The 21,318-nt window shown below is 30.5% G+C and overlaps 5 protein-coding genes and 1 pseudogene across 8 annotated transcripts; 1 reads left to right on the top strand and 5 right to left on the bottom strand.

Moving 5' to 3' along the window:
- Positions 1-165: 165 nt before the first annotated feature.
- LOC100795303 (AT-hook motif nuclear-localized protein 17) lies at positions 166-1,506 on the bottom strand. The gene has a single exon (XM_006577151.4). The coding sequence runs from the start codon at positions 890-892 to the stop codon at positions 380-382; it is 513 nt and encodes a 170-aa protein (XP_006577214.1). The 5' UTR covers positions 893-1,506; the 3' UTR covers positions 166-379.
- A 2,018-nt stretch (positions 1,507-3,524) lies between these two features.
- On the bottom strand, positions 3,525-6,096 carry LOC102664604 (peptide chain release factor PrfB2, chloroplastic). Of its 3 annotated transcripts, none has more exons than XM_026127948.2 (6): positions 5,564-6,096; positions 5,232-5,471; positions 4,979-5,080; positions 4,644-4,761; positions 4,026-4,321; positions 3,525-3,946 (listed from the first exon to the last, which is right to left on the bottom strand). In XM_026127948.2, exons 4-6 carry the CDS (start codon positions 4,653-4,655, stop codon positions 3,829-3,831), a joined length of 426 nt encoding a protein of 141 aa, XP_025983733.1. In that variant the 5' UTR covers positions 4,656-4,761; positions 4,979-5,080; positions 5,232-5,471; positions 5,564-6,096; the 3' UTR covers positions 3,525-3,828. The 3 variants fall into 3 exon arrangements, with proteins under 3 accessions (XP_025983733.1, XP_025983732.1, XP_040870137.1); XM_026127947.2 differs by having other exon boundaries at positions 4,624-4,761; XM_041014203.1 differs by having other exon boundaries at positions 4,624-4,761; positions 4,979-5,471.
- A 2,224-nt stretch (positions 6,097-8,320) lies between these two features.
- LOC100527104 (uncharacterized) lies at positions 8,321-9,204 on the bottom strand. The gene has a single exon (NM_001248025.3). The coding sequence runs from the start codon at positions 9,077-9,079 to the stop codon at positions 8,516-8,518; it is 564 nt and encodes a 187-aa protein (NP_001234954.2). The 5' UTR covers positions 9,080-9,204; the 3' UTR covers positions 8,321-8,515.
- Positions 9,205-10,529: 1,325 nt separating this feature from the next.
- Positions 10,530-12,339, bottom strand: LOC100527623 (uncharacterized). Of its 2 annotated transcripts, none has more exons than XM_006576139.3 (4): positions 11,767-12,339; positions 11,321-11,427; positions 11,022-11,140; positions 10,530-10,775 (listed from the first exon to the last, which is right to left on the bottom strand). In XM_006576139.3, exons 1-4 carry the CDS (start codon positions 11,972-11,974, stop codon positions 10,676-10,678), a joined length of 534 nt encoding a protein of 177 aa, XP_006576202.1. In that variant the 5' UTR covers positions 11,975-12,339; the 3' UTR covers positions 10,530-10,675. The 2 variants fall into 2 exon arrangements, with proteins under 2 accessions (XP_006576202.1, NP_001235063.1); NM_001248134.2 differs by having other exon boundaries at positions 10,588-10,775; positions 11,321-11,442; positions 11,767-12,024.
- Positions 12,340-14,722: 2,383 nt separating this feature from the next.
- LOC100815358 (AT-hook motif nuclear-localized protein 20-like) lies at positions 14,723-15,307 on the bottom strand (annotated as a pseudogene).
- Positions 15,308-18,452: 3,145 nt separating this feature from the next.
- LOC100305650 (ARF-like GTPase family protein Sar1c-like protein) lies at positions 18,453-20,809 on the top strand. The gene is made up of 3 exons (NM_001251608.2): positions 18,453-18,721; positions 19,295-19,426; positions 20,353-20,809. The coding sequence occupies exons 1-3, from the start codon at positions 18,593-18,595 to the stop codon at positions 20,671-20,673; spliced, it is 582 nt and encodes a 193-aa protein (NP_001238537.1). The 5' UTR covers positions 18,453-18,592; the 3' UTR covers positions 20,674-20,809.
- Positions 20,810-21,318: the final 509 nt, after the last annotated feature.

A 21,318-nucleotide genomic window follows, 5' to 3' on the forward strand; every position in this document is an offset into this window, starting at 1 on the left:
ACATAGAAAATGAGGGTGTGTTTCAGAACTTATATCATCACCATCATCTAAGACTTCAACAAGATAAATCTAAAACTAATCATACTTTTAGAAATATATAAGACAGACCATAATGAGAATTAAAAAAAAAAACTAATAAACAACAGTTGAATAAGATTGTTGTGATTTCTTAAACTCATAATCTCTTTTTCTGGTAAAGGTACAAATACATGAAATAGTAAAAGAAAAAACAAAAAAAGAAAAAAAAAAGCAGGTAAATTAAATCAAACAACAATAACTGAACCTAAACATATTCTACTTGTCATCTAGATGACATGCATAAGGTTTCTTGCTACTATCCCTTTCCTCACCAGCACCTTTGATACCAGCCTTGTGATTCTCAAAGTTCTTTGAGAATAGTAACCACCACATTAACATCATCGCCTGCAATAATCTTTCCTCCAACAATTCCAGTAAAGCTTTGACCTAAATTTGAACAAAAGGAAATCCTAAAAGAACAGTTATTATTAATGTATGTTCCGGTGAGGGAAATCAAAGTAAAGGGTCCAAAAACAACGAAAGTAGAAGTGTCAGGAAGAGTTTGGCAGAGAGTGGCTTCCAAGATAGACCCAGATGCACTTTGCACTGTGATGCTAACTTGACATTGGCGCGCAAATTGGACCACGGCCTCAATAACATCAGAATTTTTCGGGACTTGAATGAAGATGGGTTTCAAGGCAAGATCGCTATCTTGGTTAATAACGAGGGGTATTTTTGGCTTGTTCTTGGATCCAAGGGGCCTACCACGACTCTTGTTTGAGGATGGTGGTATTTGGTGAGAGGAAGATTCAATAGCATTATGAAAAGTGTGTACTTCGGAGGATGGGGGAGTTATAGTACTTGGGTTAACCATTGTTGACGGGTGAGAAAGATGTAGTCAGATCTGAGATGGATAAAGGATGTTGAATGAAGAAAAAATACAAAGGCAAAGAAGTAGAGAGAGTGTGTTTGTTAATGAGAATGAAGTAGTTTTGTTTTCTAAGAGAGTAGTTCTATTTATTTAAGATAATCGAGATTAGTAGGGTCCACAAGGGAGAGAGAAAAAGTGTGGTCCCACAATTTCAAGGGAAAAAAGTTGTAGAATTATGAGAGGTGGGGTAGTGAGAGGAAGAAGAGGTGGAGGATGAGGGAATCAAGGTACCAAGTTGATATTTGTAATGGTTGAAAGATATTGAAAGTGATATAAAGAGTGAAGGACAAAATGAACAGTGAAGTTTAAGTCAAGTAAGAAATAAGATTGTGGGCCAAGAGGAAGGAGAGGATGCGAATATGGAGGATAGGTGAATTAAGGTGCCTAGTTCAATCATTTTTTAAGCGTGAAATTTAGATGGAAGAAAGATATTAAGAGGCTTATAGAGAATGACAAAAGTGGGAGAAAGAGAAAAATAAAGAAATTGAGGAGAGTATATGAGAAGGAAAAAGGTTTTTATTTTGATGTTCTCTTTGTAGGATAATTTACAATAATCAAAGAAAGTAGTTTCTTTTAATAGAAAAATTGAGGAGATAGCTAGTGTCCAGATTTAAGATTTAAGTAAAAATAAAAAAGACAAGATTATGGGCAACCACATGCCTTATTTGAGGGTTATGATTTCTGGTGAAAAGAAGAACCAATAATGTTATGAAAGACAATGTCATCAAAGGAAAGCGAGAATGGGGAGGAGGAGGAAGATGTAGTGGATAAGGGAATTAAAGTATTAGGTTGAACCATTGTTAAGAGTGAAAAGTTGTTTGAGATTTGATATGGATGAAGAATATTGATAGTTATATACAGAGTGTAGGAAATAGAGAAATACAAAGAAATAAAGAATGAGTAAAGGAGAAGGAAATAGTTTTTGTTTGATTTTTCATTATGGGATAATATTTTGTGATTAAAGAGATTTTTTTTTCATTATCTAAGAGAATCAAGAAGATAGATGGGCACTATAGGTAAGTGATAAGTGAAAAGAAAATAAATTAAATTGTGAGGCTGTTTATGTATTATGTAACTAATGATTTAAGGCTCTAAGTTTTCCTTTGTTAGAATTTAAGTTTAGGTAAGCTAAAAAAAGTTTAGGATTAGTCAAATGGTATTAAATATGGTTTTAAGCTTTTTCTTGTCATTTACTACATTCATTGTATATCATCAATGAATACTATTAAATATTTTCCACTAAAAATGCTACATGCAATTTCTCTGATTTTTTATTTAAAAATATTTTAATCTATTATATCATTTAATTTTCTTTTACCAAAATATATGTTGTTTGACTTTTTATATTTCTAAACATTTTTTATGTTTTTATACTTATTTATTTAAAATAATTAAAAATAAAATAAATTATTTTTAATGAATAGGAAAAATCCATATTTAACTACACATATAAATATTAAACAGAAAATAATGTATATATATATATATATGAAAAATACATATTTAATTACACTATTAATACATCCAGTCTTAATTATGAAATTTATGTATGAAAAAGTCTTATTAAGAGAGTTGATTCCACAATATTGTAGTTATTCTCAATTCAAATGTAATGACTTTTTTTAGTAGAATGTCATTACTTCTATAACGAATACCTTAAATTTTAGCCAAAATGAATTATATTTCACTTCTCTTTTTTAAAAATTTGAAAGAACACTTATCTAAATACCCCATAAATAGAAGATATATCTTACAGAAGAAAATAGCAATAGTGATTAGTAACACTTACGTTCACTAGTATATTTTGATATATTTCTCACAATAGCATGGATTCTAATTGAAAATTCTTAAAAAAAATATTGGTGAATGAAAATTCTTATGTATTAAACATGGAATGGAGCAATAAAATATATCGAATATAAAAGATAGAGAATTTATGTATCTAAAAATATAAAAAAAAATATTATACATGAGTAATGCATAATTTCAAAAAAAAAATTAATTGAGATTCATAAACCTCAATGACATGTTTTGATTTCTTAAGGATTTTTTCAATTTCTACGTTTATAGTTCGTTGATCTTTCAATATTGAAACCGTAAAAATTAACTAATGCTTGTAGATGCTTTTTTTTAGAGAGAAAGTGCTTGTAGACGCTTGACAAAGATATAAAAGTAAAATATATTAATGGGCAAAACTCATGAATATTTTACACCAATAATGACAAAAAATAAAAATAAAAAAATAATAAATAAAACAGTAAATAATTCATGATGGGATAGTTTATTTTTTATATTATAATCTAATCATAAATTATTATATTTATGATTATATATAACATGTTTATCAACTTTAATAACAACTATCTTAAAATTGTAAATCATCACAAAAAAAAATCTTAAAAGTCGTGTTTATCACAATTTTTTTTAATTGATTCAATGTATAGAAATTAAACTAAAAAAACATAAAAGTGTTAAGTGTTTATCTATCAAACATTATATTTTTAATATTTTTTAAGAACCCAAACAGAGGTATTGGGTGTTGTAAAAAAAAAAAAAATAGGTATTGGGTTGGAGATTCTCTAAATGAAACTCTTGACATCACAGAAAACCCTTTAACCACCAACTCAAGTTTACTCGCCACTTGGTCACTTTGTAGATATTTCTAATTTTAAAAGGAAAAAAAAATAAAGAAATGAAAGGTACCGTCTAGATCTCCCTCAAGAACAGAGTGAGGATCTGAAACCTCATAGTTAGTTCTAAGATCTTTCACCATACGATAAGGTCATCAAAGCCTACCAGAAAAAGGGGGAAGGGGGGATATGTACAATCTCAAAACTACATGGAGAACATAACTAGGAATCTGACTGCCCCATGTTATGTCAGTAAGAGATTGTGTATGTTGTGCATTCAACTGTGCCTGGCGTGCAATCTCCAGTTGGTCTAATCTTTGACTGAAGTAGTACAGCCATCGCTGAAGCCTTATTCTGATGTTGCGGTCTGTTTTTAAATAATACCCAAATTCAAAATCTAATAACACAACACAATCAATAAATGAATAAGTGCACATATTTCATACCTCTCATTCTGACAAGTTGCAGTAACTCCTGTAGGAATATGAACTATTCTTACAGCACTCTCAGTTGTGTTAACATGTTGGCCACCAGCACGAAATCGTTCAATACGAAGATCAGATTCATTAATTTGTACATGGGTAGATCCATCACCAGGAATTGGAATCACTGCCACAGCAGCAAATGAAGTATGCCGGTGCTTATTACTGTCAAAAGGTGATATGTTTACCAGCCTGTGCACTCCTATTTCTGCTTTGGCATATCCAAATGCAAACTCACCATCTACTTTGATGGTAGCTCGCTGAAAAACAAATAGAACCATATATTCAGAAACTAGTAGTTCCCTTCAATAGAAAATATAACACACGGGAATAAGATTCAAAGGCAAAAACTAGAGGCTCCAAATGGAAACGGAATCCTAATGGTAATTATGTTTGAAGTTTAAATACTATGCAAGTTAAGCAACTTAGAACTTGAAAATCAGAAACAACAGTCACATTAGGGGAGGTAACCATGGGTCGTGCATCCAAGCATGCAATCCTTATGAGGAAAATTTGCAAAATAATTTTTAAGTAACTTATGAAGGATGGTATGAAGAAGAACCTTGATTCCTGTAATCTCACCAGGCATTTCATCCACTACAGTTACTTTATATCCACGTCGCTGTGCCCATAACTTATACATCTACATGACCATTGCAGCCCAGTCCATGCTCTCAATACCCCCAGCCCCAGCTTGAACCTATATTAAATTATAAAGCAGTAAGCTTCAACAGGCAGACACATACATAACCACAGCCCATGTTCACTGCTTTACTAGTTCTGGAAAGGGAAAGTAACAATATATTCCAGTGCAGCATGCCAACATTATGTTCTTAGACCTAGATTGCTGGCTTGGCCATGAATAAAGATTGAAGTACCAATTATGCAATAACAGAAACATTATCTACGGCAATGACCTCAATGTAGCATGAACAAGAATCTTGCTCCCCAGAAAGCAATGCTTCTAGCTCTTTCTCTTTTGCATTTCTTCTCATGTTAAGCAATGCTTTCAATGATTCCTGAAAAGGGAAACAATCAATGCATGATTATCTAACTCTAGAAATCTTGAACAAGATCTACCTCATAATATGTTGAGCCATATCTATTATCTAAGATTTTAATACGATGTTTCCATGTAAGATTATAGCAACAAAACAGTTGAGTACATGCCTAGGAGAAGATGAAGTGAGTCCCCAACGATTCCAAATCCGCATGATTCTCTTCGCGCGCAAGCTTTATCATGTCAATATGCTCAAGCAACTCTTGTTCGAATGCATTTACCTCTTTCATTTTTCCCAGGAGCGAGCCATGCTCTCGGCTTATCTTACCAACACGCACAGGATCATTCCAAAGGTCTTCCTTACTCAAGTGGAATGATAACATATCCAACATCACCTTCAATTTTTCTCACTGCCACCACAAACACATCTTATCAAGTTCTATCAAACAGTGCTAATTAACTAAAGCATGATTAATTAAGAGGGAAAAGACTATTTATTTACCTGTAAGCGCCGTTTGATCAAGTGAATAGATTGAGCTATGGCGCTGGCATGACTTTTCCAATCGCCTTCGTTTGCGTTGAGAATGTTCCAATTATTGACCAGAATTCCTTGGCCCGTGAGAGCCCATCAGAGGTTGAGGGTTCAGTGCTGGCGGCGGTGGCGGCCTCAGACGTCCAAAACCGAATTTGGAGAGTAGATGCCACTTGAAACCAACCAAGGAAGGGAATGTGAAAAGTGGCGAAAAATTGATGAAAAAACCAGAATGTTAATTATGCGACTCGGACGAGTTTGTGCAGAAACAAGGACAACCCCTTAGTCCTAAGGGATTTTCCTAGGAAACGGGATATGCTCGTGTCGTGTGTGACAAAACAATGCAAGCTTCAGGGTGTAGCATTGAAGACGACCAAAATGCTTACTGCGGCAACCAAACATAGCCGCTTTATTCAGGGAGTTGCTTAACTATTGGCATCACTTTTGTTTCTTACTTTTCTCACTCACAAATCTTTTTTCTAGACTATCCCATGGTATCGCAATCCTTTACCCTCCTCCCCTTTTTAATACCCATCGTACCCGATGGTTTCCTTAAGGGCACGTCTGGTAAAACATAAGTTTTTTCATGTCCAAAAATTATGATTTCGGAAAATTATGAATTCTAAGAATAAACAAATTTTATTTGATTAGTCATGTGAATTTTTAGGTAAATTTTTTAATAATAAAAAAATTACGTAATATTTTTATCGATAATTTTAATTATTTATCATATTAAATTATTTAATATGAGTAATATGATATTTTTATTATAATAAAACAAAAGTTAAATTTTAAAAAATAAGACTCTCACCCTCCTCCACAGGAATATTTTGTAAAAATATAAGTTAAAAACGATTTAGAGGAATCATAGTTACTAATAATATTTTTTTTAAAAAAAAATGCGTACCAAAACTAAATTTTTCAAGTTCAAATTCCATAGAAAGTTAACATTTTTCTCCTGCCTAACAAGTAACTCCCCCTAAGTGTTGAGTTTCTTCCTAGTCCCTCCATTTTTCTTCCCTCTCGATCAATGGATTTTTCTTTTCGCTTTAGAAGGTAAAGTAAGTATGTAATGTCGATCCACGAGGAAATCAAAAGTTATTACGTACACATACATAAAAATCACGCATGTATTGAAATATCAATCGTTAAATTTCTTACCAATAACTAAAGTTTCTTATTTTCCCTTCACTTGCTTTAAAGTAGTTAAATATATGTTTGTTACCTGCTCCGGTGAGCAAATTCAAAATAAATCTATTATTATTTAACAATTTAAAATCATATGATCAAGTGGTATACATGATCAAGTGTGAGCAATAAATTTAAAATTCAAGGAAAATGTTTTTTACCTTATAAAAAGCATTATTATCGAATTAATGAAAATTCTTATTTAATTTCAGCACATCTACTTTCAAACAAACCAATATGTAGGCATGCATATGATTTGTTCATTTTGACAAATAGCCAAAAACTTAAGTTAAATACATGAGATGTTGGATGTGTCTAGATTTATTATAGTAAAAGTTATATGTGTGACGATATTTAATGGTTTTAAAAGCAATAACATGAGTGAAGTTTGTTTTTAACAATAATTATGACATTACAAATCTTATGCAAATGTAGAATAACACGGCTTGCTCTTTGGCTTTCAAAAAGTTAAGCAAAAGTTACCTGAATCCCATAAAAATCCCAATAGATAAGTGAGGTGAAAGAGAATCCCCTCACAACAATATACTCAAATTTAATGTTGTCAAATCTTTCAAAGGGGACCAACAGAAAAGGTAGTGTTTAAAAAAAGGAAGAGAAAAAGTATTTGTTGGAATTATGAAACAGATAAAATCGATTTACTTGTATAAATTTTTTTTGGAGGAATTAAATAATTATAATGCTTGCATAAATATTATTTTTCCTTAGCAATTGGCTTAGGTGAATTTTAACTCCATTGTCATTTTGAGAGAGAAAATTCTTGGCAAATTTGTCAATAAAACAGAAATGAAACTCACAACTTATATCTGGACCACTTTATAGTTTATCAATCTTTGTAGTTTGAATGACCTTCATTACAATAACTTCTTTTACTATATTAAATAAATACTTAACATTAAATGTATTTTTCATTGAATCCAACAAATACGTTTTCTTTTGACCACATGAAATCCAGCTACACTTTACATAAAGAGTTTACAAAATGAAGGGAAGGACTTATATTTATTTTTGCAATTTGAACATTATATAATTGAAAAAAAGTCAATAAATATAAGAAAAAAAATGAAAACTTGTATCGACTTTACATAGATGAATGTGGAAATCAATTTGAATGGGGGAAAAATAAAATAACCATTCATCCATGTTTTATGCCATAAAATCAACGTGAACTTTGTTATTTCCATCTCTTTCGTTTATCTACATGTTAGCATCTCAGATAGCAAAATAGGACTTTGCATAGAATTTCAAACTCACACGTCAACACTCTCCACACAAAAACAAATTGGCGTCACTGCATACATCATATGTCCAATAATAAAATAAGTTATATCTTTTACCCACACATAGACAATGAGGCTGTGTTTCACAACTTATACCATCACCATCATCCAAGACTTCAAGGACATAAATCTATCTAAAATTAAGCATACTTCTAGGAATATATAAGACAAACCATAATGAGATTTTCTTTTTTTAAAAGAAAAAAGAAACCAATAAACCACCATGGGAGAAGATTCTTGTCATTCCTTGAACTCATAATCTCTTTTTCTCACAGAGGTACAAATACATGAAATATTAAAAGAAAAAAAACAGGTAAATTAAATCAAACAACAATAATTGAACCTAAACATATTCTCATTGTCATCTGGATGACATGCATAAGGTTTCTTGCTATCCCTTTCCTCACCAGCACCTTTGATAACAGCCTTGTGATTCTCAAAGTTCTTTGAGAATAGTAACCACTACAGTAACATCATCGGCTGCTATAACCTTTCCTCCAACAATTCCATTAAAGCTTTGACCTAAATTTGAACAAAAGGAAATCGTAAAAGAACAGTTATGGTCAAGATTAGATGGTGATGATAAAGATGAAGAAGAAGCGGAAAGGTTATTATTAATGTAGGTTCCGGTGAGGGAAATCAAAGTAAAGGGTCCAAAAACAACGAAAGTAGAAGTGTCAGGAAGAGTTTGGCAGAGAGTGGCTTCCAAGATAGACCCAGATGCACATTGCACTGTGATGCTAACTTGACAATGGCGCGCAAATTGGACCACGGCCTCAATAACATCAGAATTTTTCGGGACTTGAATGAAGATGGGTTTCAAGGCAAGATCGCTATCTTGGTTAATAACGAGGGGTATTTTTGGCTTGTTCTTGGATCCAAGGGGCCTACCACAACCTTTGTTTGAGGATGGTGGCATTTGGTGAGAGGAAGATCCAATAGAATTATGAACAGTGTATTCTTCGGAGGATGGGGGAATTATAGTACTTGGGTTAACCATTGTTGAAGGGTAAGAAAGATGTAGTCAGATTTGAGATGGATAAAGGATGTTGAAGGAGATATAAAGAATGCAAAAGAAACAAGGGCAGAGAAATAGAGAGAGCGTTTGTTAATGAGAATGAAACGGTTTTGTTTTTTAAGAGAGTAGTTCTATATTTTTTAAGATAATCGAGATGAGTGGGGTCCACAAGGTTAAAAAGAGAGAAAATGTGGTCCCATCATTTGTCTTATCTAAGGATGACAGTTTCAAGGGGGGAAAAAGGTTATAGTATTATGAGATTATCAAAGTGGGGTTGTGAGAAGAAGAAGAGGCCGAGGATAGGGGAATCAAGGTACAAAGCTCACCATTATTGAGGGTGATATTTGTAATGGATGAAAGGTATTGAAAGTGATATTAAGATTGAAGGACAAAACGAACAACGAAGTAATATAAAGAGAGAGAACGAAAAGCAAATGATTTTGTTTGACGTTCCTTTGTTTGAATACTATGTAGTAATCAAATAGAGTAGTGTGGTTTTCTAAGAATACCGAGGAAATGGATTAGGTCCCCAAGTAAGTTTAAGTCAAGTAAGAAATAAGATTGTGGACCAATTACATGCCTAATTTGAAATGTAGTTTTTGGTGAGAAAAAATGTTTCGATAGTAGTATAAAAGGTGTGATCATTAGATGTAAAATGGTAGAATGAGGTGGAGTATATAGGATATAAGGTAATAAGTTCAACCATTTTGAAAGGTGAGATTTTAAATGGATAATGGATATATTGGAAGTGATATAGAATGTGAAGGATAAGAAACACAAAGACAGTAAATGAGAAGGAAGTGGTTTTGTTTTTATATTTTCTCTGTAGGATAATTTAACTTTCAGTTTTATTTCCAGTTTTATAAAACACGTCCTTGTCAAAACAATAAAAGAGTTTCTTTATTTCCAGTTTTATTTTTGTATTTTTAAGACAATTTTTAGATCTTTCAATTTTACACTGATATATCATAATTCATGCCGTAAAAGAGTTTCTTTATTTATATTTAAAATGACGCTTTAATATTAGAAAGGTAAAACAATAAAATGATACATCATTGTTCTATTGACACAAAACACGTCAGAATATTCTTGGCAAATATTTATATTAATCGGCATTTTCTTTTAATAGTGTTAGTGAATGAAAAAAATTGGTAAACCTTTCAATTAAAAGATTAGTAACTAAAAAGATTTTCTTCAAAAAAAAAAAACTAAAAAGATCAGTTGGACCAAATTAGTAGAAAAGGGGGGTGGGAGGTCAAAATAAATGCCAAAATTATTAACATTTACAATTTTGAAAATCTAATTATGTCAATAAATACCTGAAATACGTACGAGTTAATATGCTTATTTATTTATCTGAAGTTACCTCAATAATTTTCTAACTCAAACTGCATTAGGCTTAGTTTAACTCTATGCACTTGGACATCCACAATGAAAAGAAAGCCTGTACTTCCTGCGTTAATATCAACCACATGACAAGATCCTCCTAGAAGAACTAGCTACGCCATAGGGAAAAACAACACATACCCAAAACAAAATTCTACATAGAAAGCCCAAAAACAGAACAAAAGTGGCAGATCATTTTCCAGCACCAGCAGATGGTTTTGGCTTCTTGACTATCAAAACTGGGCACTTCACGTTCTGTGAGCAGTAATTGCTCACACTTCCAAGGAAAGCCCTGTAACTCAGGTTCCCAAAACATATTTCACTCTACTATTCACACATATATTCTGAAACATAAATAAAATTAAAGAAACAAACTAGGATACTTTGGAATATACTACTAAAATTAATGAAATAATAATCAAATTTAGTAATGGAAAATTATTTTTCCCTTGCTAATTCTGATATCACAAAATTTAAGAGACAAACTCTTAAAAAATTATATGTAAATTAATTATTCTGAGAGTAACTTGGTGCCTACCTCTTTACAACTCCATAGCCGTGGCTACCCATGATTAACAAGTCAGCACCTAACTTTTGAGACATATCACAGATCACATCCCTTGGGTCTCCACTTTCTACCCGCGTTTCCACCATGACCTATTCAAGACTCATAATAAAAGTGAACTAGAACTAGCTAGAGAAAGAGCATGATGATGATAAGAACAAGATAGATAATTGTTGAATCTCGAAGGGCATATAGGTCAAGACAAAACTACGTACACGCTACACTTTATCATCAAAACAAAACAAGTCAAGTGGGACAAATGAGCAACATACGTTTTGGAGATCTTTACACAATTTCTTGGCTTTCTCTAACACGCAATCTGCCACTTCTTGGCTGTACTTCTCGATGGCCGCACTTATGTCCGGCGAAAACAAATATCCTGAAATTAACCATCCTAACACCACCGCTTTAATTCACCAAAACTGAAAGAGAGAGGAATATGTAATACTAACTCTTTTTTTTTATATATAAGAAACAAGTTATGGTTTAAAATACACTAAAACTTGATTCATATGAAAACAAGACTTATATTAAAAATTAATTCTTATAAAAAGGACCCGAACAACTAATGTTTTCTACGAGAAATAATGTTGTTTTAGTAAAAATAAGATTACTAAAATGATAAAGTTATCCTTTTGACGATAACCGATTAAAGTAAAATAATTGTGTCAGTTGATCTAATTATAGAAGAACGCAAAAAGAAAGAAAGAAAGAAAACCTGGAGTTTCAGGATCATCTATCCTGCCAGTGGAATCTAAGGGGGAATAAACGGCATGAGGGGGCTTGACGTAAAGAAGGATAAGGGTATCTCTGGAATTTTGGAAAATTACGTTCCTGAGGCTCCAAGAAAGAGCGTACATGCTCTCCTCGCCTTCGTCCACCGCCACCAGGACCCGCCGTTCGAATCTTGCCGTTGCTTCACTCATTTGAAACTGTCACAGGTTGAGTTGTTACTCAACAAGAAACAAAGACAAGTGACTCACGAGCTTTGACCAGTCTAATGGTATATGAGTAACTTTATTTCATCGGAGTAATGATGAAAACTACAAACCAATTCTTGGTCTAACTTTTTTCTTTAATCAATTAAAACTTATGGTTACTTTTAAGATATTATTAACAAAACTGGCAAACATAAATGTGCATTAAAAACTAATTTTTATAATAACTTTATATAAAAATTTTATAGTTTATTAATTTATATATTTTAGTTCATTACTCACTTTGTTTTGGTGCAGAAAAAAATCATTCAATATATATTTCCTCATCTCTCAAAAAAAAAAAAAAGAATTGTTGCATACACTTCGTGTATGAGTATCGTTACCCATTTAATAATAGCTTGGGAACTGGCTCGTGGTTTATGGCCAACTTGAGCAGTGAAATATGTTATTTGGTAGAATCTGTTGGCGGTGTCAAGGTTTGCGCTTCTGGTTTTTATTATTTCAACTCGGTGGGCCTTTTGAGATTACTGTTTTAAAAGAGGAAAAAATTAGTATATTATATTATTATATATATATATATATATTTAATTACACATCTACTTCTTATAATTTTTAAATTTATTAATTTTATTTCTTATAATTAATAAATAAATTTTTTAGTTCGTGAAATTTAATAAGTAAATCTTTTAATTCCTAAAATTTATATTTTAATTTTTAAAAGTTTTATGCTGTTAAATTTTGTTAACTTTATTAATTAAATAATTTTAATGGTAGAAATTTTTTAAGAATTAAAATATAAGTTTTAGGAATTAAAAAATTCACTTATAAACTATATGGATTAAAAAAGATAATTTTAAAAATTATAGAAACTAAATAAATAATTAAATCATATATATATCAATATATTATCACGTAATTAATAGATAATATTATGACTTTAAGTATGAAGTTATGGGTTTAATTCTTGACTTGTGTGTATAGAAATATTCATTAAAAAAGATCAATCAATGAATCTTAATATATCCAAAAATTAGTCTTTAATTTTAGCTAAAAAATACATTGGTTCACACAAAAAAAATATATAAACATTATAACATAATTAACAAGTAATTTTATTTGATTTGGAATTTCAATCTTTAAGTCTAAACGTATGAAAAAACATATTAAAAGAAGTTACCACTTTAAATGAATTTTACTATCTTGAATTATTATTCCTTAATTCTCAACCAAAGAACATTCTAGGTTAAAAAGAACTTATATATTTTTCTTTGACTTAATTATATTTTTTGTTCTCACATATAACATAATTAGTTCCATATTTTGATTGCAAAAATTCATAAACATTTAAAAGTTGAGCAAATATGGCATTGCATGAAAAATATTAATTTTTATTTGCACAAAAATAAATTAAGGTGAATTTACCTTTGGTTCGGTCACCTAAAATTCTCAAGAGATAGGTGAGGTGAATGAGAATCCCCTCACAATAATATGCTCAAATTTAATGTTGTCAGATCTTTATAGGGAGGCCAAAAGGAATATATGGCATTTTAAGACCTATTTATATAACACAGGGTATGGTAGGTCATAAATTAAGAAAACATTAAGAATTGTGAGTTTTTTTTTTTTAAATATAGGTATTTGTTGGAATTATGAGGAATAAAACTTATTTTACTTGTACTAAAATTCTTGGAGGAAATAAAAAAAATCATAATGTTTGCATCAAAATTAATTTTTGATTGGTTATTGGCTGGAGTAAACTTAACTCCATAGTTATCTTATCAGAAAAAGTTAATTGTGTGGTTATTTTGAAAGAGAACATCCTTTGTGAATTTATCAATAAAACAAGAATGGAACTCCCAACTTGATATTTGGACCATTTTATAGTTTATTTATATTTGTATTTTGAGTGAATTTTATCAAATAATTTTTTTTATCTTAAAAAATACTTAACATTAAATGTATTTGTCATTGAATGCAACAAATACATTTTCCTTTGACCATATGAAATCCAAGTCCACTCCATTAAAAAGAGTTAACAAATCATACAAAATGAAGGATGCAAAGTTCGATTTTTTTATTTTGTTTTTGCAATTTAAACACTTTGTAATTGAATATATATATATGATAAAAATATAATAAAAATAAAAAATGAAAATTTATGTACAATACCCATTCATTCATACTTTATCCTTAAAATCAACATGAACTTGTTTTTTCTTTCTCTTTCATTTATCTTCATGTTTAACATTCAACATAGTAAATACTTCATTTGCATGGAATTCAAGAATCACACACTAACACACACTCATTGACACTAACATCACCACTTACAACAAAAGTCAAACAATAAAATAAGTTGCACCTTCAACACAACATATAGATAGTGTGTGTAGTAACTTTTAATTACCATCATCATCATCCAAGATTTCAACTAGATCATTCTAAAAACCACTATGGTTACAAAAATAACTAAAGACAATACATAATAGGAATAACAATAATAAACTAATAAACCATCATTGGAAAAGATCCTTGTCCTCTCTTGAACTCATAATCTTTTTTCTCATAAACGTAAAACTATATGAAATATTTAAAAAACACAAAGAAAAATAGGTAAATTAAAATAAATATCATTAATTAAATCTAGATATTTTCCAAATGCCACTTGGATCACATGCATTATGCTTATCACTATCCTTTTCATCACCACTGTCATTGATATTAGCCTTGTGATTCTCAAAGTTCCTTAAGAATAATAACTACCAGAGTAACATTGTCGACTGCAATAGTCTTCCCTCCAACAATCCCAGTAAAACTTTGACCTAAAATTGAACAAAAATAAATCCTCAAAGAACAATAAAGGTCGAGATTGGATGACGATGATAAAGATGAAGAAGCAACATAATAGTTGTTATTAATGTAAGTGTTAATGAGGAAAATCAAAGTGAAAGGTCCATAGACAATGAAAGTAAAAGAAGTGTCAGGAAGAGTTTGATAGACAATGGCTTTCGAGATAGACCTAAATGCACTTTCCACTTTGATTCTAACTTATTATCGACGAGCAAATTGGGCCACTACCTAAATCACATTAGAGTTTTTAGAGACTTTGATGAAAATGGGTTTTAGGGCAAGCTCATTGTCTTGGTTAATCATGAGGGGTAGTTTTGGTTTGTTCTTAGAGCCTAAAGGCCTATCACGTGTCTTATTTGATGGTGGAAAGTTTTGGTTAAAGGAAGATCCTATATCAATATGAAAGGTGTTATCTCTAGAGGAAGAAAATGAGGCGACAAATAATGGAGTTACAATACTTGGTTCAACCATGGTTGAGGGTGAGAAAGATGTATAAGAGATTTGAGATGGATAAACAATATTGAAGGGTATATAAGGAGTGATGATAAAGACAAAGATGAAGAAATATATATAGTGAGTGTGTGGTTATGTTTTCTAAGAGAATAGTTTTAATTTTTTTAAAAGGACTGAGATGGACGGGTCCACAACTAAGTTTCAAATAAAAAAACAAAAGTGTGGTTTAATTGTACACATTATTTGAGGATGGCATTTTCAAGGGAAAGAAATATCTGATAGCAATATAAGAGGTGTTGTTGTTAGAGGAAAAAAAAGGTGGATGATAATGGAATCAATGTATCGAGCTCAAACGTTATTAAAGGTGAGACTAGTAATGAATGGAAGATATTGAATTTGATATTTAGAGTGAAGGACAAATAGAAAGTTAAAAATGTGAGGTAACAAAAAGTGAAATATATAAAGAAAATAGAATGATTTTGTTTGATGTCCCTATGAAGAATAATTTACACTAAGCAAAGAGAATAACATGGTTTTCTAAGAGTTATGAGGAAATGGATTGGATCCACAGGTAAGGTTCAAGTCAAGAAACAAATAAAATTGGGGTCCAACTACATGTCTTGTTTAATAGTTGTGATTTTAGATGAAAGAAAGGACCCAACGGTGGCATGTAAGGCGTAGTCATTAGAGGTAAAAGAGAAAGATGAACCCTTGTTAAGGGTGAGAAAGATATGCGATGATGAAGGATATTGAAAGTGTTATAGAGAATGAGTGAGTTAGAGAAAGACAAAGAAATTAAGGGAGAGTAAAGGAAAAGGAAAAATGGCTTTGGTTTGGTCCTTTCTTCAATAGATAACATTAAATTTTTTTCCACTAAAAGTGTTTTTTTTTTATAAAAAGATTAGAAGTGTTTTTTTTTTATAAAAAAAGACTAAAAGTGTTATGTGGAGTTGTTTCTAATTATTCATTTAAAAAATATTTTCATTTATTAAATCATTTAATTTTTGTTTACTTTCTTCCTACTACAATCACATATTGTTTGACTTTTTATATTTTAAAACATTTGCTTTTTAATGTTTTTAATTTTTTTAAAATAATATTTAATTAAATATAAAAATATTAATTACAAAATAAAAATATACACTATTAATAAATGAAGTCTTTAGTATAAATTTTGTATATTAAAAAGTCTTTTTAAGTGTGTTAACTCCATAATAATATTACAGTATTTTGTAATTCAAATGTGATGACTTTTTTTTAATAGAATACCTTGAATTTTAGCCCAAACAAGTTATAATTCAACTTTTTTTAATAATATTCATTAATGACATAATAATGATGTTGATAATCTAATAACTTGTTAGGTGGTTAAAGTAACTAATGAGATAAGCACATGTATGTGTGTGTGAATGTTGTTAGTTGAATGCAATGATAAAAAATGGTGATGAAAAGAGTTTAGAAAACTTTGATGGATCAAAATTTAAATTTGAGACTAAAAACATAATTTTTTCAAAGAACCAATAATATAGTAAACCCAAATATTAAATATAAAATAAAAGACTAAATATGTTTTTATTCATTGAATAATTTTTTAATTTTGCATTTGATGGTTGATAAACTTTTGACTTTTGGCCTCTAGTTTTTTTTGTTTACATTTCATCCCTACATTATGTTAGTTTTATTAAGTGGTTCCCTAAAATATTTTCAAAATTTTCTTTTTACCCTTGTCGTTGCATGGAGTTAGTTAACTTGACATGTAACCGTTTAATGAAAAACATACCGACAATCATGATAAAATAAACAAATTAGGAATCAAAAGAAAAATTTTAAATATTTAAGAGACCACTTAACAAATTAAATAAATCAAGGACCACAAGTCAAAAATTTTTTTATTAGTGCGCAAATGCAAAATTCAATTTTTTTTCTAAGGATAAACATGTATTTAAGTCAAAATAAATATATATACTAATAATAAATGAAGTATTTAGTAAAAATAATTATATGAAAAAGTTTTTAATATATCCTAATAATAGAAAAAAAATGTTCTTAAGAGGATTAATTCTACAATATTGCAATTATTCTTGGTTCAAATGTGAAAAAATTTATGTTTTAGAATGTGATTTTTCTTTAAAGAAAGATAGCCTTGAGCAAACAATTTTTTTTTTATCATTCAAGAATAAAAACAGAGAACGAACAAAAAGAGAGGGTTCCTTTAGCATCAGTAGTAAGCACATAGAGAGGGTTCCTGCCTGGACTCAATCCCAGATTCCCAGTTCTTGAAATCTTCATTCATAGTCGCACCGCAAGTCCGCAATCATGGTGAGCAAACTAAACAATATATTTTTGGTTTTTGTATTTTTAGTTAAACTTATTTTAGTTTCTATAATTTTAAATTGATTAATTTAAGAGTTTAATGTCTGTATGGACTTATGGTATAAAATAATTTTATATTATTATTTAATTATTTTTTTTATCATATATGATGAATTATGATTAAATAATGGTATAAATTTTTTTACACTATTATTATATAATCCTTTTCTCCTAATTTAATTCTTGTAAAAAAAAAAAATTAGTTCTTATTCTCATTGATCATTAGTGTGCTTAGACTAAATACACTTATTTTTTAAAATATAAAAACTAGATTGATCAATTTAAAACTACATCAAATAAAACTAACTTTGAACAAAAGTACAATATACTTTACCCTTAAAATATACTTTTAAATTAACTTTAATTATAGCATTTACTTTAAAGCATAACATATATGTATTTGACACAATTTTTGTACGCTTATAATTATGTTATTTCCTTTTTTTATTCATAATAAAAGCATGCAGTATAATATGAAAAAGTCAAATTTATGTGATTTAATTGGATAATGAAATAGCTTATGAAATATTTATTTTATTTATATTTAAAATAATATACTATTTTTAAAAATAATTAATTATATTAAATTGCATGCTAGAATAACATTATTTTATTAAAATATTTTTATTTATTATAATAAAAGTTAAATTCACACATAATTAGTTTTTGGGTGAATTAATAAATAAAAATATCATTAAATAAAATAGTACTCCGATCCGAACCGGGTGAGGTAGTGACGGGTCTGAGACTCGACCCACCTATTAAAATTTGCAAGTTGCAGCAAATAAACGACTCTGATGCGAACGTAACCAGGCTCTGGTTTTGCGGTTAGGGTAGCTCTTTCTACTCAAAACAAAACAAAACATCAATTTCTGTTTCAGTTCGCGGAGATCAATATTTGTCGCTGAGGTCGATCGTCGATAAAAGGCAATGTTTTTGTGGGATTGGTTTTATGGGATTCTAGCGTCGCTTGGCCTGTGGCAGAAGGAGGCCAAGATCTTATTCTTGGGCCTCGATAACGCTGGCAAAACCACCTTGCTTCACATGCTCAAAGATGAGGTTCCTCTTCAATTTCTTTTCCCTTTTTTTTGTTTCCCCAATTGTTTAATATTGTTTTTTCTTTTGGATTCGTTAATAGTGGTGGATCTGCCCTTATTTGCTTTTCATATTCCGACGCTGGTTTTAATCTATACTGCGAACATTATCCGGTTAGTTGGAAAAAATAGAGAAAAAAAGGGTTATTATGTTTTTTATGTCTTTCTGAAAGAAATTTAGCAGTGTTACTTAGACACTCAAATGAACATAATTTATTTGCTATTAGATGTGGAGCCCTTTGCTTGTTTTAGCAAGGCATGTTGTTGACATAGACTTGTTCAAGTACTCAGCTTCCTTACATTACCTTGCTCTATGCATAATTGGCTATTGACATTTTTGGTCTATTGCATTCTCATTGGCATCGAACATCTGATTAAATTTGATTGGTTTTTTCTATTTTTGCACTGTGGATTATTTTCTGGTTTTGGCAAGCAAGACATTTTGACCGCAAGTGTGTACTCTTAGTCTATAGTAGGTTCCTGAAATTGCCATGGTCTTGGTGTGATGTTTTTTTTATTATAAGAGTTGTTTTTGCAGAGATTAGTCCAGCATCAGCCTACCCAATATCCTACATCAGAGGAGTTGAGTATTGGGAAGATCAAGTTTAAAGCTTTTGATCTCGGGGGTCATCAGATTGCTCGAAGAGTTTGGAAAGATTACTATGCCCAGGTCTCTCCCTTTTACTTTTTTTCCCTCAACATACTTTTGTGGCATGCATAGACTCAGATAGATTATCTTAGCCACGCATTGCATAGACTCAGATAGATTATCTCTAGATATATTGAGATCTTAGTCTTGCTCCCCAAATGTTTTTTTTTTCTCTCTTGTTTACATGGCTAGACATGATTTGGTCTTTAACCGAGCCAAATGGTGTTGTGTGATTCATGTAGCTGTCCTTACATAAGGGATAAGGATTTTTTTGTTGTTGTTGTTTACATAGCTAGATATGCTAATATGTGTTGGTAGTGATAGCAGTTATAGACTGCATGAAGGGTTTCACTTAGAAGCTGTTAGATAAAAAGTAAAAAATTCTTGTGTATAATTGTAAAGTAAAAACTACTCTCTGGTGCAGAATGTTCTAAAAGATTAACATGTATGTGACTAAGAATTTATGCCTTCCTATTTTATATGTACTAGTTGAAAAAGAGGCACTTCATGCCTATATCTTTATTTTAAAAATAGAAAAAAAAGTAATTAAAGAAAGTAGTGGTAGCAGTGTTTTTAGGGGAAGTGACAGTTACATCTTGAAGGTTTAGGAAGGAAATAATAATAGTTATATATATTAAAGGGTAATTTAAGAATAAGAAATGTGCACACCAAAGGAGGTAATTGCCTTTATTAATAGTTATAGATTAAAAAACAATGTTTATTACTTCATGGTGATAGCTTACTGATAGTGCCATTTTCTCTTAAGAGGGCGTGCTAAAGTATCTGATATTCTGATAAAGATATCTGCTTCTGATGACTGGAGCAGTTTCTGATTTAGTATTGTGATATTTTAACTAAACCATTTTTTCTTGACCAAGATCTATTATTATTTTGCTGTTTATTTAATTTTTATGATCATGAATAACTTGAATCCATCTTTGATTCAGGTGGATGCAGTGGTGTACTTGGTTGATGCTTATGACAAGGAAAGATTTGCTGAGTCAAAAAAAGAGCTGGATGCTCTACTCTCTGATGAATCTTTAGCGAATGTCCCTTTCCTTGTCCTTGGGAATAAGATAGATATTCCATATGCTGCCTCTGAAGAAGAACTGCGTTACCATTTGGGCCTGACTAACTTCACCACAGGCAAGGGTAAGGTAAATTTGTCCGACTCAAATGTTCGTCCCATGGAGGTATTCATGTGCAGTATTGTGAAGAAAATGGGTTATGGGGATGGTTTCAAATGGGTTTCCCAGTACATCAAATAGTCCGTTAGCAAGAGATGGCTTGGTATCTGATTTCTAGAGGTTTGTTTTTCTAGTTAAGATTTGGAGGTGTTGTTGGTACGAAATTGCAGTATATTTCAATTTTATTTATATAAAATGACTGGGTTGATTTGTGGTGATTGATGATTTTTTAGGTGAAAATTTGAGGTGGCCCGAATTATTACGCATGCTGAAACTTGTTTTCTACATTTACGTCTGCAACAAAATAAAAGAAGAATTTCTCTTTGCTTAGTATTTGTTTGAGATTTGAGACAAATGATCAAATCAGTGAAGGGCTAGATGCATAAAATGAATGTCAAATTATTGAAAACATTAAAGAGACAACTAATTTTGACTAAATATTTTTACAGGAATAGTTGGAATTAAAAATTACTTATTGCCACATAATTTTTAATTTAGAAGATAGTCAACTAATGCTTTCTTCTTTTGGGTTCGAAAATGTTACGCAACTTTCGTTAATAATTTTAGTTGATTTGAAATATTACAGTAGGAAAAAGAGTCCTTCAAATTATCACATTTTTTACGTATTGGAATTATACGTTACTTGCTATTGTTTCGATTTTTGTATATTACTGAGTGAATGAATACATCAGAAGACAACAGCAATACGAGTGTGAAGAAAAAAAA

The sequence above is a fragment of the Glycine max genome, chromosome 3 (genome assembly GCF_000004515.6).
Source record: "Glycine max cultivar Williams 82 chromosome 3, Glycine_max_v4.0, whole genome shotgun sequence".
Classification (NCBI taxonomy): Eukaryota; Viridiplantae; Streptophyta; class Magnoliopsida; order Fabales; family Fabaceae; genus Glycine; species Glycine max.

Coding starts and splice junctions, on each gene's coding strand:
- LOC100795303 (XM_006577151.4), bottom strand. CDS start 892: ATGGTTAACCCAAGTACTATAACTCCCCCATCCTCCGAAGTACACACT.
- LOC102664604 (XM_026127947.2), bottom strand. CDS start 4,704: ATGTATAAGTTATGGGCACAGCGACGTGGATATAAAGTAACTGTAGTG. Junction 4,322..4,623: donor GTGAGATTACAGGAATCAAG/GTTCTTCTTCAT, acceptor TTTGTTTTTCAG/CGAGCTACCATCAAAGTAGA. Junction 3,947..4,025: donor GCAACTTGTCAGAATGAGAG/GTATGAAATATG, acceptor ATTTAAAAACAG/ACCGCAACATCAGAATAAGG.
- LOC100527104 (NM_001248025.3), bottom strand. CDS start 9,079: ATGGTTAACCCAAGTACTATAATTCCCCCATCCTCCGAAGAATACACT.
- LOC100527623 (NM_001248134.2), bottom strand. CDS start 11,974: ATGAGTGAAGCAACGGCAAGATTCGAACGGCGGGTCCTGGTGGCGGTG. Junction 11,443..11,766: donor AGATGATCCTGAAACTCCAG/GTTTTCTTTCTT, acceptor CGGTGGTGTTAG/GATGGTTAATTTCAGGATAT. Junction 11,141..11,320: donor TGTGTAAAGATCTCCAAAAC/GTATGTTGCTCA, acceptor AGTCTTGAATAG/GTCATGGTGGAAACGCGGGT.
- LOC100305650 (NM_001251608.2), top strand. CDS start 18,593: ATGTTTTTGTGGGATTGGTTTTATGGGATTCTAGCGTCGCTTGGCCTG. Junction 18,722..19,294: donor TTCACATGCTCAAAGATGAG/GTTCCTCTTCAA, acceptor TTGTTTTTGCAG/AGATTAGTCCAGCATCAGCC. Junction 19,427..20,352: donor GGAAAGATTACTATGCCCAG/GTCTCTCCCTTT, acceptor TCTTTGATTCAG/GTGGATGCAGTGGTGTACTT.